General features: G+C 50.1%; 1 protein-coding gene across 2 annotated transcripts in view; it reads left to right on the top strand.

Moving 5' to 3' along the window:
• PRRX1 (paired related homeobox 1) overlaps positions 1-15,306 on the top strand; it is a 35,147-nt gene extending 19,841 nt beyond the window's left edge. Inside the window, exons 2-5 of one of the 2 annotated variants that reach the window (XM_082765789.1) lie at positions 9,199-9,374; positions 9,626-9,807; positions 11,056-11,124; positions 14,301-14,429. In XM_082765789.1, coding sequence (XP_082621915.1) covers positions 9,199-9,374; positions 9,626-9,807; positions 11,056-11,107 — 410 coding nt within the window. In that variant the 3' untranslated portion in view covers positions 11,108-11,124; positions 14,301-14,429. Of the gene's footprint in view, positions 1-9,198; positions 9,375-9,625; positions 9,808-11,055; positions 11,125-14,300 lie in introns of both variants that reach the window. The other variant, XM_082765788.1, reaches the window with a different exon arrangement.
• Positions 15,307-15,637: the final 331 nt, after the last annotated feature.

Genomic DNA, 15,637 nt, shown 5'->3' with positions numbered 1-15,637 from the left:
AATACATTCCAAAATATTCATCATTCCAGCAGGCTAAGAAACATAAGATGTAGCAATTTATTAGCTAATGTGAAATGCATTTGCTGTCCAGAAGGGGCTGGGGATGGAGGTGGGTCGCAGCCTGCTTTCTTTTGGCATCCCTTGGAGCTGGGGCACGGAGCACACCGGAGCCCTTGGTCCATCCCCTCCTCTGTCCTTTTCTGCTAAATGCTGCTGTATCAAGAAAGTTCCTCTTTGAAACATCCCAAAGTGCTCTAATCCTTTACCTTTTCTAGCCACGTGGGTTATAAAGGCCCTTCATCCCCACCCGAGGAATGCATTCCCTGTCGGGATGCTCAGCCCCTGGAAGAGGCAGGTGGGCTGGATGCTGACAGCCGGGCTCAAGTTCTGTTATTCCTGGACCTCGTATATCATCGGTTTTCCATTTGTGATCAAGAGGGACCCATAAAATGCATTAGTGGTCAAAATCTGGATTTCTGAGCGAAGCTCTGCAACGGCTCCGGCCTGATTTGCACGATCCTTTGTAGAGGTGGTGGCCTGATTTGGGCAAAACCCATTTGTTCTTGGATGCCAATGAAAGGGGAGCGCAGCCTTTGGGGAGCTGCTTTCGGTGTGCGCGCCGTCCTTTGCCCCTTCCCTTCTCCCAGGTGCCCCCCGTCCTGGCACAGCCCTTTTGGGCTCCAGGAACAGCCCCTGCTGTCATGCAAGGTGAGCTGAGCCTGCCCTGCCGTGCCGTTTGATGATGAACAGATGAAATATCCATCGAGAACTGTTTCTGTGCATCTCTGGGGCCAGCTGGCACGCGCAGCCCACGGGTCACTGTCTGCTCGCTCAGGTCCCACGTACAATTGGAAATGAGACGTCTGTAAAGCCTGAAATGCCAAGTGGTTCGTTTGCAATGTATATATGGACTGAAAAAAAAAATCCCTCTAAAGCAGCCCTTTTCTGCCCTGGCAAAAACTTTTCATTTTTTCTTTTTTTTTTTTCTTTTTGTGTCTTCATGCAAAGCCATCTCTGATTTTCCCCCATTAGAAGGCTTCACTAGCTGCAGTTCATGGGGACTTCTTTCCATTCTTAAAATACAAGAGAAAGTGTAATAAAAGCAGTTTTATCTGGTGCTTAGGTGGGTGCTGGATGGGAGGAATGGCTGGAGGGGTGCTGCGGGGTCCCAGCTTCATGGCTCCTGGCTGATACATCCCTCTACACGAGCACTGGCAGGGGGCTCAGCATGCAGAACCTGTGGCCATCAGGAGCAGAAGTAGAAGTGGTTTCTGTTCATTTAGGTTTCAGGGACTACTCTGAGGGCTGAAAAGACCTTTAAAAAAATGGGATGTGCCATCCAGAAGGGCTGGAGTACCCGGCACCGCATCAATTTTTCTGTCTCCTAAAGATGACTTCTTATAGAAGGAGTCAAAACCCACCCCACATGTGGTCCCTACAATGAGGGAATCTCCCTGGCATACTCTGTAATTTCTTGTTCAAGCCTTGTTCCATCAGAAGGCATGTTGTTCCCTGAAACCTGGGGCGTAGGTGTGATTTGTGTCCAGCTACGGGTCGGTGGCTCGTGTCTGTACGTATGGAGAAAGAGGACACTGGGGAAACCCAGCGGGGGAGTGGGTGGAAATAATTCTGCGTGCCTATAATGACCCTGTGGAACTTACTGCAGTGGGTATGAGCATGGAGCACAGATGAATAACGTGTCCTTGGGCAGTCCTGGGTACACGGTCAAGCTGAGAGCAGGTTTGACTCTTAAGAAGAATCTTCGGAGCAGTTGTGTGTTTGGATATATGTCATTAGGGTTAAAGAGGCACTGGGCTTCTCGAGCCTTTGCAAAAAGGACAAGAAAGGGTGCTGGAGAGAAGGGAAGAGAAGACAGGCGTTATCTGGAATGAACAAGGGCAGGGAGGGACCAAGGGAGCAGGGAGGCAGCTTTGGAACTGAGAAAATGAGATGGAGCAGGGCGGAGGTTAGTGAGCGTGATCTTGGCTGCGCAGAGGCCGTTCCTAAGATGAAACATCAGGCCGCACGGCATGGGAAGGGGAGCTGGTGGGAAGAGGATGTGGGCGTTGGAGGCCATCCCCTGACCTGGCGGGGGCACATTCAGCCCTGCCAAATGCGATGACACGGGATCTTAACCCAAGGCTACGAAATCCAGGGTGCTCTGGCTTGACCGGGATGAACTAGCACTGATTCTGGATGCGACACCTTTGGGTATGGCAGTGGGGCCGTACGTCCATGTTCCTGCCCCTCTGTCACAAGCCCGGTGCTTCTGTGGCTCTGGGCTACCCTCACGAGGGACTTCGGGGGGCCTGTGGGATCCTGTCCCCTCCCCAGCCTGGTAAATCCACGCTGCTGGATGACAGCCACGGCCTGGTGGTTTGGTCTCTCTGTCAGTTACAAAGTGCAGTCTCACAGAACATGATTTGCCGCTGGCAGGCTTTAAAACTATGTGTTTGCTTTTGATTATATGTGATTTTTTTATTTTTTTTTTTTAAATTAATTTTCCGAGGATCAATGTGGTAATGCATGTAAAAAATTACAATATGTAAAACAAAGTATAAAAGCATACGAGGAATTCCAAACACATAACATACTGTGCCTTGGAGCTTTTGAGATCCATACAGCGCTTATTGTATTATGGGAACACTCTGACCCCAAGACCTGGCGGAAAGGCTTGTTAGGAGAGCAGGACTGAGCCGTGTGCCTTATGAGCTGTAGGATGCCCAGAAGGAAAACCCTAGCGAATATAAGAGCAGAGCTCTTACAGCACGGCTCAGACTCGTCTGCGGGATCTAGGGGGACTTTTGATGGCTTTGTACCAATTTGTGGAGGAGGATGTGTACGTCTGCCCCCACAAATGTTCTCCCAGTAATTAATGCTTAGCGTCGTGTCTTTCTAGGAAGAATCTCTGGCTCTCCATTGGATCATGGTTACATTTTTTTTTTAGTCCGATGTCGCTGCTGCTACCACCTCCAGCAAGCAGAGGCGTTGATGTGCTTGGCCGCGCATCGTAGCCACCGTAACTGCCCATGTGCTCTGCAGGTTCCCACCAGATAAGAGCTGAAACCAGCCCGAAAAGGAGCTTTGTCTTAAATCTGATAAGGACGGGGCTCATAGCTGCTGGGAGGAGCTGGTGCTGCCCTGTCCTGGTGGAGGGCAGCGAGGATTTCCAGCCAGCACCGGGGAAGCCGAGGCTGTGCGGGACCTCAGCGAGCTCCCCTAGTCTGGCAGGCAGAGCCGAGTGCCGCAGGAGGCTGTAGGCACGCTATCCATGCAAAAGCTATTCACAGCTCAGTAATGATATGTAATTGTTTGTATGCGGTCAGCTAGAAATTATCCTGATAAGTTCCACATTGCAGACACTTTGGAGATGAACTGCCGTGGTCCCCCGGGTAACGCTGGAAACACACACGCTTTTCCATTTAATATTAAAACTTGGTTTTCATATGAAAAATCCAATATTGCCTCTCTGAAGTCCCACGCTTCGTTCACAAAATGATTTCTTATTGTGAAAGAAGGGAACCTGATTAGTTTAGGAGATAATCAAAAGTGAAGGGTACTAGAAAAATACGGCATCTGTTTCTTTGTTTTTCTTCTCTCTTTTTTTTTTTCCCCCCTGTGTCTTTGGTGATCCTGACACGGCTGGAACTTCAGATACTTGGATTTGCTGTGTAATTGAAATAATTTGAGGTCTTGTGTGCAGATGGTATGAAAAGGAAAAAAAAAAAACAAGCAGCAAAGGTTAGGATATAGCTCAGCCGGCGCTGTGAGATGGGAGCAGAATGAGAGTTCAGAAGTTCCTGCAGCCTGACCTGTAGTTACAAATAGAAACCTGCCGTTGTATGGCTGCTCGTCAGGGTTGGCTTCAGTATGTGATTTAATTAGCATCTCAAATCTTAGTCTATTTCAAGGTCTTTCTCAGTGTCACCTTCATTCTGTACTGCCCGTCTTTGTCATGTCTGGTTTATGGTGATTATGATTTTTCCTTGTAGCTTTTTTGCACCCTGACATTAAACCTTATTCCTTCTTTTTCTAAGCACAAAATCTTACCCGTGTGGGTCCCCGTGCCCCCCTTGTGTCACTGGGGCAGGCCGTTTCGATGACAGATGCTGCTGGGCAGCAGGCTCCTGCCCGGAGGAGCCGCATCCTTCTCCGTGCTGCTTGGAAGGGAAGCCATAAAACCAGAGGTGGACCTGGCTGTCCAGTTCACCCACAGACACGGAAAAGAAACTGAGGGAAAGGAGATGTGAGGCTTTTTTCTGCCAAAGTGATGTTTTGGGGCTGGAAGGAGACTTTTCAGGTTGCGAACATCTCATGTAGGGTTACCCTTGGAGCCTTGCTCTGGCCAGGCTTGAGTCTGGTGCTGTCTGGGGTCTATTTTGCCCTCTGCACATGTGATGGTGGAGAGATCCCATGCCCTGTGGCACACCAGGTCACCTCCGGCATCCACCATGAGGCAAAAGTCCCTTGTGGCTTGTCCCAGCTCACTTGTGTAATCAGGTGGGTTTGTATGTCGGGCAGACAACTTTCCATGAGCTGTCTCGTACGTAAGGCTCAGCCGCCGCCGGGAAATCGTCTCCTCTAACTTTCATTTCTGGGAAGTTGAGTTTTGAGCCTCCCTTTGTCGGAAATGGTGATTTTCTCCTCGGAGAAAGGGCAGGAGAGAAGGGAGTCTCACCCAGACGTGAGCAAGGCCACCCATCTTTGCAGCCTGGTCGCCGTCCCGTGAATGCTTATCTGGATATTGGGGTTACAAAATGAGAAATAATTTTGATTAAACCTTCCTTTTGTGTTTGTGTTGTTTTGTTTTTTTGTCTTCCTAAGTTGACTAAGCTGCCCTGTACCCAAAGAACTGAAATATTTTGGCAGAAAAAAAAAAAAAGGAGGACCCACAGAAACGTTTGTACTCAAGCTTCTTAAAATTTAACTGTGAACCCAAATGAAAAGACTTTTCCTCTCCATTCTGTTCTCCCTTTTTCTTTCTTTCTTTGCTACGCCAAAAAAAAAACAACTTTAGTTTTTATGGCTTGCAGGGTTTTTTAATTTGAAAGTTTTTTTATTTGCTAGGTTTTCAGTTTCTAGATTTTCTTCTCCCGTGCAATAGATGTTTTGTTTTTCTTTATTCAATCTTTACTGGTAACTCCTTATTTTTAAGGCTGTGATTGCAGTATGATTCTTTATTTTCTTCCTGGAATTCTTTCTCGGTTTACAGTTTATGTAACTGCTGTGACAAACCCTGCCTTACTGTATATGATTTGCGGGTAAAAGTCTCCATCCCTCCCTTAATGAAACCCAGTTGTTTACTTTCGGTTCAGATCTGATTCATGTGCTATAATCGCCGGTTCAGGACTTAATAGAACTGGTCACAACTTTTCAGAACTGCCCACACAGTGTAAATCCCATCTGGAAATATGTTTTTGTTCTGACCTGGAATGGAAGCAAGTATGTACAAGCATTCCTGCAAACTGGAAATCCAAAATATGTTGCGGTTGCACGTACTGGTGGAAAAAAATACCGATCCTGTAACTTGCATGGAGGCATTTCGTTCTGAGCTCTGTTTTCTTTTATAAAGCATTCTGTCTTCAAGGCGACGTCCCAACAGGAGCCATCTGATGACACCCCGGTGACAGCTGCAGATGCTGGGACAGCGGTTCTGCCCCACTGCAAGGGGAGATGAGATAAGCAAGGAAAAAAAGGACAGGATGCTGCATGCCGTAATATTTGGGAGCAGCGAAAAGGGCTCTGGAGCGTCCTAGGAGTGCGTTCGTGTATGACACCAGGCTTTGCATGTCATTGGCAAATGTAGAAATCGTACAGGCAAAACACATATGTGGAAAGAGGAAACAAAATCCCCCGGTCCAACGTGAACCATTGGAATTTTGAAATGAAATTCCCAGACTTTACAGCGTTGGGTTCCTGAGAGGAGAAACGTGCACTTCAATCTCTCTGGGGGACGTGTTTGTGAGCAGTGTGGCTTTGGAGAACACTGTTTGTAATCAAATATTTCTGATTAAAAGAATGTTGATGAAAGACTTCTGACCCATCTCAAAGGCTTTAGAGCTATTTCCCTCTTCTCTCAGTTTCTGCTGACTCCAGACGCTCGTGCTGTCAATGTTATTTAGGAACACCATTTTTCCGTGTTCGGAGCTGTTTTCTGATAAAGTAATAATGGCAGGAAAAAAAAATACCCTGCTGACATGTTGAAGGCTGTCCAGGACTGCTGCGAGCAAGGTGACATTGGCAGACACGCGAGGTTTAGGTGGCTGCATTCCCTCGTTAGCAGTTTTTAATCAGCATATGGCATGTCCGTGTGGCAGCACAAGGATTTCTTTAGGGCTGACCGACCCAGCTCCGGGCTAATACGGCTGCTATTTTATTTTTCTTTCTACTACCCACGTAACTCCTGTAGATGTTTGGCTCCAGCTGTGCTGTGCTGGTCCAGATGTGCAGCGAAAGGAGGTCTCAGAGCCCCGGCCCCCCGCAGCAAGTTGTGCATAGCCATCGAGCCGCCTCCATCCCGCTCCATCCTGGGATGGGGGTGGCTCACACCCCTGCCCCGTGCCAGCCGGTGGTGGAGGTGACCTGGCCGTGAGTCACTGCAGCGGCTGCCTGCAGCTTTCCGCTCCTTGGCCCCTTCTATTTTCGTGTCCAGCAATTACGAGGTGAGCCGTGAATCACCACCGGTGTCTCGCTTTGCTCCGGGAGGAAACCGGGCAAGTTGAGTTAACGTGCTTGGCAGGAGGGCTTCTTGTTCTCCAGCCTTTTACAGGTTTTGGCCTCTTCTTCTCGTTCCCCGGGGCGATGTGCTCACGATTCCTCATGTGTAGCCGTCGCACAGGATCTGAGCAATGGCCCGACGGCCTTGGGCTCCTTCCAGCCGGGTCTCCTGGGCAGGAAGGGATGCTTCAAACGCCTGGGGGGCTCCCAAGGGCTTCCAAAAGCTTTTCTTGATTCATCCATCCGGCCTGATCAGAAAGAAACATCAGATGGAGAGCTCAGAAGGAGGAAAAATACCCGTGTTGACGTTGGCCTTCCCAGCAGCTGATCTTGCAACATTTCTGCCATTTGCAGGGACGGTCGTGCCCTGAGGCTTGTTCTCCTCTCTGTGTCCTACGGTGTGGTGCACAGCTGCATCAAAACTCACCAGGAGGGCCAGGGGGGAATCACTGACCTCCTTCTGTAAGGCTTTGGGGATTGGTCAAGAGCGGAAGGTGCAGGAGTTTGCTGCTGCTTTCCGTGAGGCCCGTGGTGATGCTGCCCCAGAGCTGGGGGCATGATTTTGCTTCCAGGAGTCCCCAGGCTGCAAGGGAGTCTGCTGGGGATTGTCAGGCTGCCCCAGAGGGGACGGAGGAGCTGTAAACCCGCAGGAATTTGAAAAACCTGCTTTAATTTAAGAGGAATGTCCTTTTGTTCCCAGACGGATGGGCCCTGCTCCAGAGGTGTTCAGGTGCGGTAACCATTACCAGATGGGCTGTGCAAAGCCACACAAACGGGTGGTGAGGACAGCAGCCGGAGGCTTTAATTTCCTCGTCAGCTTCTCTCTGTGCCTTACGTACCCCTGGAGAAGGGCAGGATGAGGGGAGCTGTCAGATCGCTGCATGGCAGCAGGAAGGATGGGCGGGGGGTTATTCTGCAGCTCCATACGGTGGTTCGAGCCGTGGTGAGACTGTCAGCTGGGCCCAGGGGCTTATTAATTAACATCAAATCTAATTCACTGGCATGTGCCTTTTTTTAGGTACAGTAATGAGTGCACGCTGATGTGTATTCCTGGGCATATTGGCTCAGATCCTCGCAGGTAGGGCCGCTCTGATGTTGCTTTCCCAGTGTGCTTGGGAGCGTGAAACGCCTTGCTGGTTTGGGTGGGATCCCACACATGCACAGGGTTAAGTGGTGTCCTGAAATCTGGGGACCGGGACCCTTAACTAAGGACAAATGCAAGGCAATGGCGTTCCAGTCCCGCAGCCAACTTGGGGCTGCTTTATGGGGTCAGCCGTGGCCTCCTGCTCCTGCAGGCTGGTGCTTTGCTCTCCTCTTGCTTCCGTGTGGCTTCCCATGGTGGCTGTAGTGTTTGTTGTGCTGGCAAGTGGTTATATTTCAGCACAGGTAGGCTAGCATTAAAAAAAAAGTGTCGTAGCCTCCAGCTTGTGCTAATGAAGAGGATTCAGATCTCTGGAGCCATCCCTCACTGCTCGCCCTGCGTATTCATAGCTCCACCGGTGCTCCCAAACAGGGAGGTGGTGCAGAGTGAGTATTTGCTAAGAGTTATGGAGTTGCTAAGAGTTTCGGAGTTACTCTGGTGACTCTAGGTGCAGGCAGTGGGACTCCAGACGTGTGGATGAACGGATTTACTGCCAGACTAAATACCAGCCAGGCACAACACGATACGTGCTCTTACGGGCTGATGTTTGCTGCTCACCACCTTGCTGGCAAGGGAAGGGACTGCTGGGGAGTACGCAACACTTCTTCAGCCAGCAATGTCCAATGTGCATATGCTCAGCCTCTCCCTCACCGGGCTTTTGCTTCCCCGTCATGATGCTATCCATGTCCAACTCGCTGTCTTTTGGTGTCCTTGTGTGAGCATACAAGTGAGAAGTTTTGTGCTCGTCTTTTGATGCACAGAGAGTGGTGCTGCCTTGGCTAGAGCCGAGCACGGAGTCATGGCTGGTTCCTTGCCCTTTTCTTACACAGAGCTGTGCACACCTCCTCAGGCAGCGAGGGCTGGCCTGGGACTTGTGCTTCCCCCTGAGGGCTCTGTTATGTCCCTCTAAAAAATGTGAAGTCCAGGGCTTCATGGTTCTTCATGCTCGGGAAAGGTTTCCAGCATTGTCACAACGGGGAGGTGCATTTTCACTTTTTTATTTCTTTTTAGAGGTAAGGAAGCTGAGGGATGGGGTAGCTTGAGATCTGGCCCAAGTGCACTTGTTACATACATGAAAGTTGCTTACAAGACAGATGAGGGTAAGGGGAAAATCTTCCTGAAAAGTGATGCGAAACCTTCCTGAGGTAGCTGACCCCCTAGGGGCAACTTCTGGGTATGTCTGGGAGCAAATCAAAGGAGCTTCTGGAGATGTAAAGCAGTGAGGAGAGGCGTACTGGAACCTGTGTTTGTCTGCCCTGCTGCTTCTTAACACGCACATCACCCCATTGCTGCGGGCTCTGAAATTTCTAGCCTTTCATGTCTCCAATTCTCTCTCCTAGATGATCAGCTGAACTCAGAAGAGAAGAAGAAAAGGAAGCAGAGAAGGAACAGGACTACATTCAACAGCAGCCAGCTCCAGGCACTAGAGCGGGTCTTCGAGAGGACACACTACCCCGATGCCTTTGTACGGGAAGACCTTGCACGCAGAGTCAACCTCACTGAAGCCAGAGTTCAGGTAATTCCCACAGCCTGTGTGGAGACACACCTCACCCGGGTGCTGCCATCCTGGGTGCTTCAGTATGGCAGAAGAAATCATCAAAGTCCACATGTCCTGTGCTCAGGCTGCTCACGTTAACTCGAGCTGCTCAGCTCTTAGCTCGCAAGCCTGAAGGTGAAATTGAATTGGGGAACCCAAGGGGTTGTACAGCACGCCCAGTCTTTCTGAGCTGGTTCTGACGTGGTGGGTCTGTGTGCTTCCCGACCCAGGTGTGGTTCCAGAACCGGAGAGCGAAGTTTCGCCGGAATGAGAGGGCCATGCTGGCCAGCAAGAACGCCTCTCTGCTCAAATCCTACTCAGGGGATGTGACCGCTGTGGAGCAGCCCATAGTACCTCGCCCAGCTCCGAGACCCACCGACTATCTCTCCTGGGGTACTGCCTCGCCTTACAGGTGAGTGAATAACCCCTTGGGCTCACCAGAGCAGCCTGAGAGTGGTTCTCAGATGTATTTTAATAGCTCTGACAGGCCGCTTATATTCACGTGGGACAGCTGGAGGGTGCAGCAGTTTCACCACCCCGCTGGTTTCCCTTAGCTTTTCCCACCCCAGTCCATCTCACTGCCAGGTTTGCCAGGTGGGCTTGCTGCAGCGTCGTTGCAGCTCTCCCACAGTTGGTTCCCTTCTCTGCAGTTCAGGAAGTACTGAAAGAGACTCAGGTAAACATATACAAAAACAGAAGAGATTGCACTTGCTTCCCTTGTGCATCCAGTTTAAAACACAGGAGAAACCTTTCCTTGGGACGCAGTTGCTGAAGCACATGCATGGGTGTGAACGTGCTGTTGTGCTGTGCTGTGGTTTGCCCACAGTAAGGGTCAGGTGTCTCTGGGTGGCACACTGAGGTTCAACATCCATCTTCTGCAGCCTGCACTGCTTAAGGGGTGGCAATAAGGAAGCAGAAATGAGTCAGCCCTGGTCTGCTCCAACGAGCTGGGATGTCCATGCACGTCACAGGCCTCCGTGCCGTCCGCAACCCAGTGGGAACAGGGTGTGGACGCAAGATCTACAGGATTTGTTGGTCTGTGGGGAGCCAGCTGACTTGCAGGCCATTAAAAATGAGGTTGGTGTGTGTTTGTAGCACAGCAGCCTCACTGTTGGTCAGGACCTTGGAACCCTTGGCTGGATTTCTTCCTGTTCATCTGGTGTTGCCACAACCAGGAACGTGTAGGAGTTACACCAGGCCCAGGCCCTCTCTTCCTTAGTCACCTTGATCTCCTTCTTGTACCCTAAATATTAATTTTGCACAGTGAGGTCTGAAAATGCGTGGCCTCCTTGATAGTTTTTTGTTGCTTCAGTTCCATGGGGTCACCCTTGTCCACCCTGTAGTTCCAGAACAAGAAGTCATAGGTTCATGCGCTCCGGGTACTGCAAAGGATGCTTTTGAGGACCACCACTTTGGTCTTGGAGATGGCCCTTACCTCCAGATTTTATCTGAGGACTGCTGTCTGGCAGAGCCCCTCTTCAGAAGTTAGGGCTTTCTCTCTGTGAAATGCTCCTTGGTGTTATGTCCTAGGGAGGAGTCCGGGTGGTGAGATTAGGGGAGAGAAGCACAGGTCCTTCCCCGCCCTGCTAAGTCTGCTCTGGTCACAGCACCCTGCTGAACACTCGTGGCTTATTTCTACCTCTCACACTTTTAAAAATAGATCGTCCCTCCCAAGATGTTGTTTACACGAGGGGCTTCATAACGGCTTCTAGGAGAAGACCCTGCAAAGGTAACTTCCAGGGGCACACCGGGAAGGGCTGTCTGGGGCTGCTCTGGGCAAGGGGAAGCCCAAGGCATCCAGGGCGTGCAAGGGAGAAGGGAAAGCCTTAGGGAAGATGTTTTTCCCTTGAGGTGACATCCAGATCTGGCTGTGCCTCTCCGTGGTAAGAAGACGCTTCCCCAATGTCTTGATGTCTTCCCCTTGTCTTAAGCTAAGACATTTCAGCAAAGGTATTTGCAGTGTAGAACCTTTCCCCCTGGCTGACACACTGAAGCAGGACAGATCATCGTCCTCCTACTGCCCCTGCAACGGGATGGGGAGCAGAGCTGTTGGTTTCCACACTGTGGGGTGGCCAGGACCTTTGGATACTTTCTTTTCCCCAGGCTTTCTAATCCTGCTGGAGGTCTTCAAGAAACGTGTAGATGTCGAACTTAGTAGCATGGTATAGTGGTGGGCTTCAGTGCTAGGTTAGAGCTTGGAGCAGATAATCTTAAACATTTTTTCCCCAACCTGAATGATTCTCTCATCTCTTAAGTCATCTTCATTTGAGTGGGCACCTGGGGCAGGTTGTCACAGCCCCAAGTGGGCTTTGAACTCAGTAGGATTGTTAAAATATTGGACGCTCGGTGAAAAATAGCCGTGAAGAGTGTTTGCATGGCCCTCTGCTCCCTCCCCATCTCCTCGAGCTGCCCTGCCAGGCTCTGATTAACAGCAAGTCTGGGCTAGGGCTGGGAGCACGGCTGAGAGCTGCGTGGTCGTGGCTGTTTTTACTGTTAGATCTGGGGAAAGTTTTCAATCAGAGTGTTTATTCTCCAAATACATTCAGCCACAGGTCAACCCAAGCTATTTGCAGATCTGTGTCACAGAGATAGCCAAGTAGATACTATTATTTTTTGAAGTTGAAATGTTTTGGTTAGACATTTTTTAGCGTAGGTTCCTAAGAAAACAAGGCTAGCAGTCGCGCTGTCAGCCTGCACTTCCCACTCCAACAACCTTTGACTCCGTGGGCCATTGAAAACTGTATTTGAAAGAAGGATTTTGGGTCTCAGAAACATGATGTTCCTCTGTGTTTCGTGAAAATAGGCAGCTGAGGAGAAGGAGGAGGTGGCTTTTGTGCCTGAGCAGGGTGGGAGGGGGGGCTGCGGGATGATTTCAACCACTATTTAGACCCCGGAGAGTCTCTGGAGCAACCCCCTCAAGCCATAACAATATTTGGAGACAGCCTTCATGTGTGCAGCTCCTTGTGGAGTAACTTGCTAAAGAAGCGTGTTTCTGTAACTTTTTGGATTAGCAGAGGTTTTGGGGCCAGCAGCAATTTCCCCCACACCTTTGGGGAGCTGGGAGCAAGAGGCTCCCCAGAGTTTTAGAGCGGAGCAGTTACATACGGGTTGGGATGCCAAAAACAAAATCTTGAGGGAGAGGGAGGAGGGGAGGAAACCTGAGTCTCAGTAAGGGAGATAGTGGAGCAGTCATAAATACAGCCAAATTTATGAATGTCTGCAAAAGAACGGGGACAAAATTCCTCTTTTATCTGAGCTGGAGCATCCTTCAGGCTCTTCTCCTTCCTTCCAGCACAAAACTGCGGGGGAGCTGTGCCCTGTAGATGAGAGGTACAGCTGTCCATACACCCCGTGAGACTCCCCAACACCTTCCCATCAGTGTAGGGCTTCTGTATGGGGCAGAGTGTAAGGTCCCCATACCAAAGGTGGGCACGGAGAGGGGGTGCTTGGCCGGCTGGGGCACGCTCCGGACATGCTGACCCATTGTGTCCTCGTCCCCAGAGAAGTGCAGCAGATGCACCCGTGTTGGGAAGAGCCAAAGCATCCCTGAGCCCCAGGGATGTGCTGCAGCTCACCTCACCAGCTCCTCCACTTGGGGCTGCTGGAGGGGATGAAATTTCTTGGGTTGGAATTTCTCCAGAAGGAATAAAGGAAAAAAAGGATAAGTCTGTATGTTCAAGGATGTATCTGTATTTTAACATGCATATTTCACTCTCTTTCTGCCGTGTCCTTCCAGTAGCTCTTAGAGACCCTAAAAGTGTCCCAAATGTTTCTTCTCCTGGGGAGAGTTTTTGGTGCTTTTCCCTGGGTGGGTGCAAGCAGCTGTACATCCACAGGTCTTACCTGCCATTTCCATGGCTGCAAGCCATCGTGTTTTCGCTGGAGAAGTTCTTTCCCCTGATTATAACGTGAGAAACATGGCCTGGGACGGGACCTACTAATACCACTGGTCTGCACCTCCTGAAAGCCCAGGGATTCAGACAGCTCTGAATTGTGTTTAAACTTGTGGCAGGTCGGCTCTGCCCCACGGAGGCAGGGATGCTCTGGGACGGGCGTGCAGGCCCATGGCTTGGGGCTGTGCGTGCAGCAAATGCCCACAGCCCTCCAGGAAGATTTGCTGTTGGAAAGGCTCTTCCAGTCGTGGAGGTTGGGGCTGGAAGGAAAAAGGGGGGAGAAAAAAAAAAGGGAGAAAGAAAACCTGGGATGCATGGGTTAAATGAGTTTTCTAGCGGTCTGGAAAGCAGATTTGCAAATTTTTGGTAGGATAAGAAAGGACTCTGACATCTTTGTTCAGCCTCTGCTGCCAAAAGTACTGCTTTTCACGAACAAAGACGTGATTTGAAGGAAAGAAAAATGTTTTTTTTTTTTTTTTTTTTTTTCTTCCCTCAGCCTTTAAGGCATGTTCTATACGATCAGCTGAAGTTTTGAGGGGAAAAAAAAAAAAAGTGGAAATTTTCGTTCCAAAACGCTGCGACCAAGAAGTATCACAATTGTTGAAATGAGTTTTTCCCAGGGTGTTTCTTTGAAGCAACATGTGTTTCAGCCGTGACGTGATTTCTCAAGCAATAAAACCAAAAATTGGTCTCATCAAAAAGATATTGCTTCCAGTGGGAATGCTTCTAAGGACAATGGTCTAATTGGCAGGCCGGGCACCCTGACCTCATTGCAAACCTCTTGGGTTAGGGAATAGGAAGTGGAAATTTTCCTGTTGACTAAAACAGCTCCGGCGTTGGCTGTCCCTGAGTTTGTGGACGGCAGCACGGAGATTTACAAGGGCGTTAAAGAAAAGGTTGTGACAATTCCTTGCTCACATCCCGCAGGCGTGGGATCCCCAGGGTTTAACCTCTCTGCGGCATGTCTGCTTTGTCTGACCTGATGATTTCTCTCTTTCTCTCCACCCCGCAGTGCCATGGCCACCTACTCCGCCACGTGTACCAACGCCAGCCCGGCGCAGGGCATGAATATGGCCAACAGTATTGCCAACCTGAGACTGAAGGCAAAGGAATATAGTTTACAGAGGAATCAAGTGCCCACAGTCAATTAACGACTGGAGGCAGCTGCTTCGCAGAAGGAGAAAATACAACAGCACCCGTCCTGCTTCGCAACTTGTTTGTGCTGAAAGAAAAAAAAAATACAAAAAATGCCAAAAAAAGAAAAAAAAAAAAAGCCAACCCCAACCCAGAACTGAACATTGGGACCGAAGCGGGAGCAAACTGAACCGCTCGTGAGTGACAAGGTTCCTCCTTCCTTTTGGGATAATGCCACCATTTTTTTTCTTGTTATTGTCAGGTTTATTGCTTCTGCTCAATATACTACGAGCTTCTTCAGTTAAGGACAGTCTCACCCTTGTTGTTTTCCATTTTTGTATGGGACTGCAAAAAGAAACCTCTGCTGATCTCAGCCTGCGGACGCCTCCTGCCCAGCACCATGCTGAGATGCAAAGCTTGCTCCCCCTGCCCCGGCTCACCCTAGAAGAAGAAATTGTTCGGTCACCGCTTCCCGTTGTATCCACCCGACCCTCCATCCCCCTCCCGAGTCCCTCGTGCCACAGAGGCAGCGGCGTTCCCGGTAGACTGCGAGAATCCCGTTAGCGCGACGAGATGGGGGCATCCTTCCTGGGTTGCCTGGACCGGTCCGAGATGCGAGGAAGACCTTGGGCATGGCAGCGTTGCGTTGCTTCCTTGAGGATTGCCGCCTCGAAAAGCCAAAGAAAAGAGAAAAGCCAGCGTGCGTTTGTGAGTGGGGGGGGGGATGTAGTGGGGAGGTCGCTCTGTAGTGCCAAGAATAGGACTGTTAGGACACTCCTTTCTATGCCTTACGGTTCGTGCCACAGGGAGAGGCGTTGTCCGGATGCATTTGTTTTATATATACTGTATATATTTATATATATAAGATATACATGCAAGCTTGGTTGGTGTTTTTTATTAAACGAAATAAAATCCATTGAAAATGTTTGGGATGTTTGTGCTGCATCCAGGTTCCTGGAGCCAGGCGTTGAAATTCCAGCCGCAGCCTCTCCCACCCTTGTCACAACTCCTCCCAGTGGCCTCAGGCAGCACTAGAAATGGCCAGTACACATCTTCCCATGAGAAACCCCAGAGAAGTGGAGCTGGAGGGAGCCCCTCTTCTCTGCAGATTTTCCTCTGGGGCATTTGCATCTTCGTAGAGCAAGGCGAGGATCTCACGTGCCAATCAGATAGGATCCTGGGGCTCTGGGGAACACGCAAGGAAGGGAAAACCCC

Source organism: Aythya marila (assembly GCF_965140915.1).
Source record: "Aythya marila genome assembly, chromosome: 8".
In the NCBI taxonomy this organism is placed as follows: Eukaryota; Metazoa; Chordata; class Aves; order Anseriformes; family Anatidae; genus Aythya; species Aythya marila.
The sequence above is the reverse complement of the archived record's forward strand: the minus strand, read 5'-3'. Positions and strand labels throughout refer to the sequence as shown.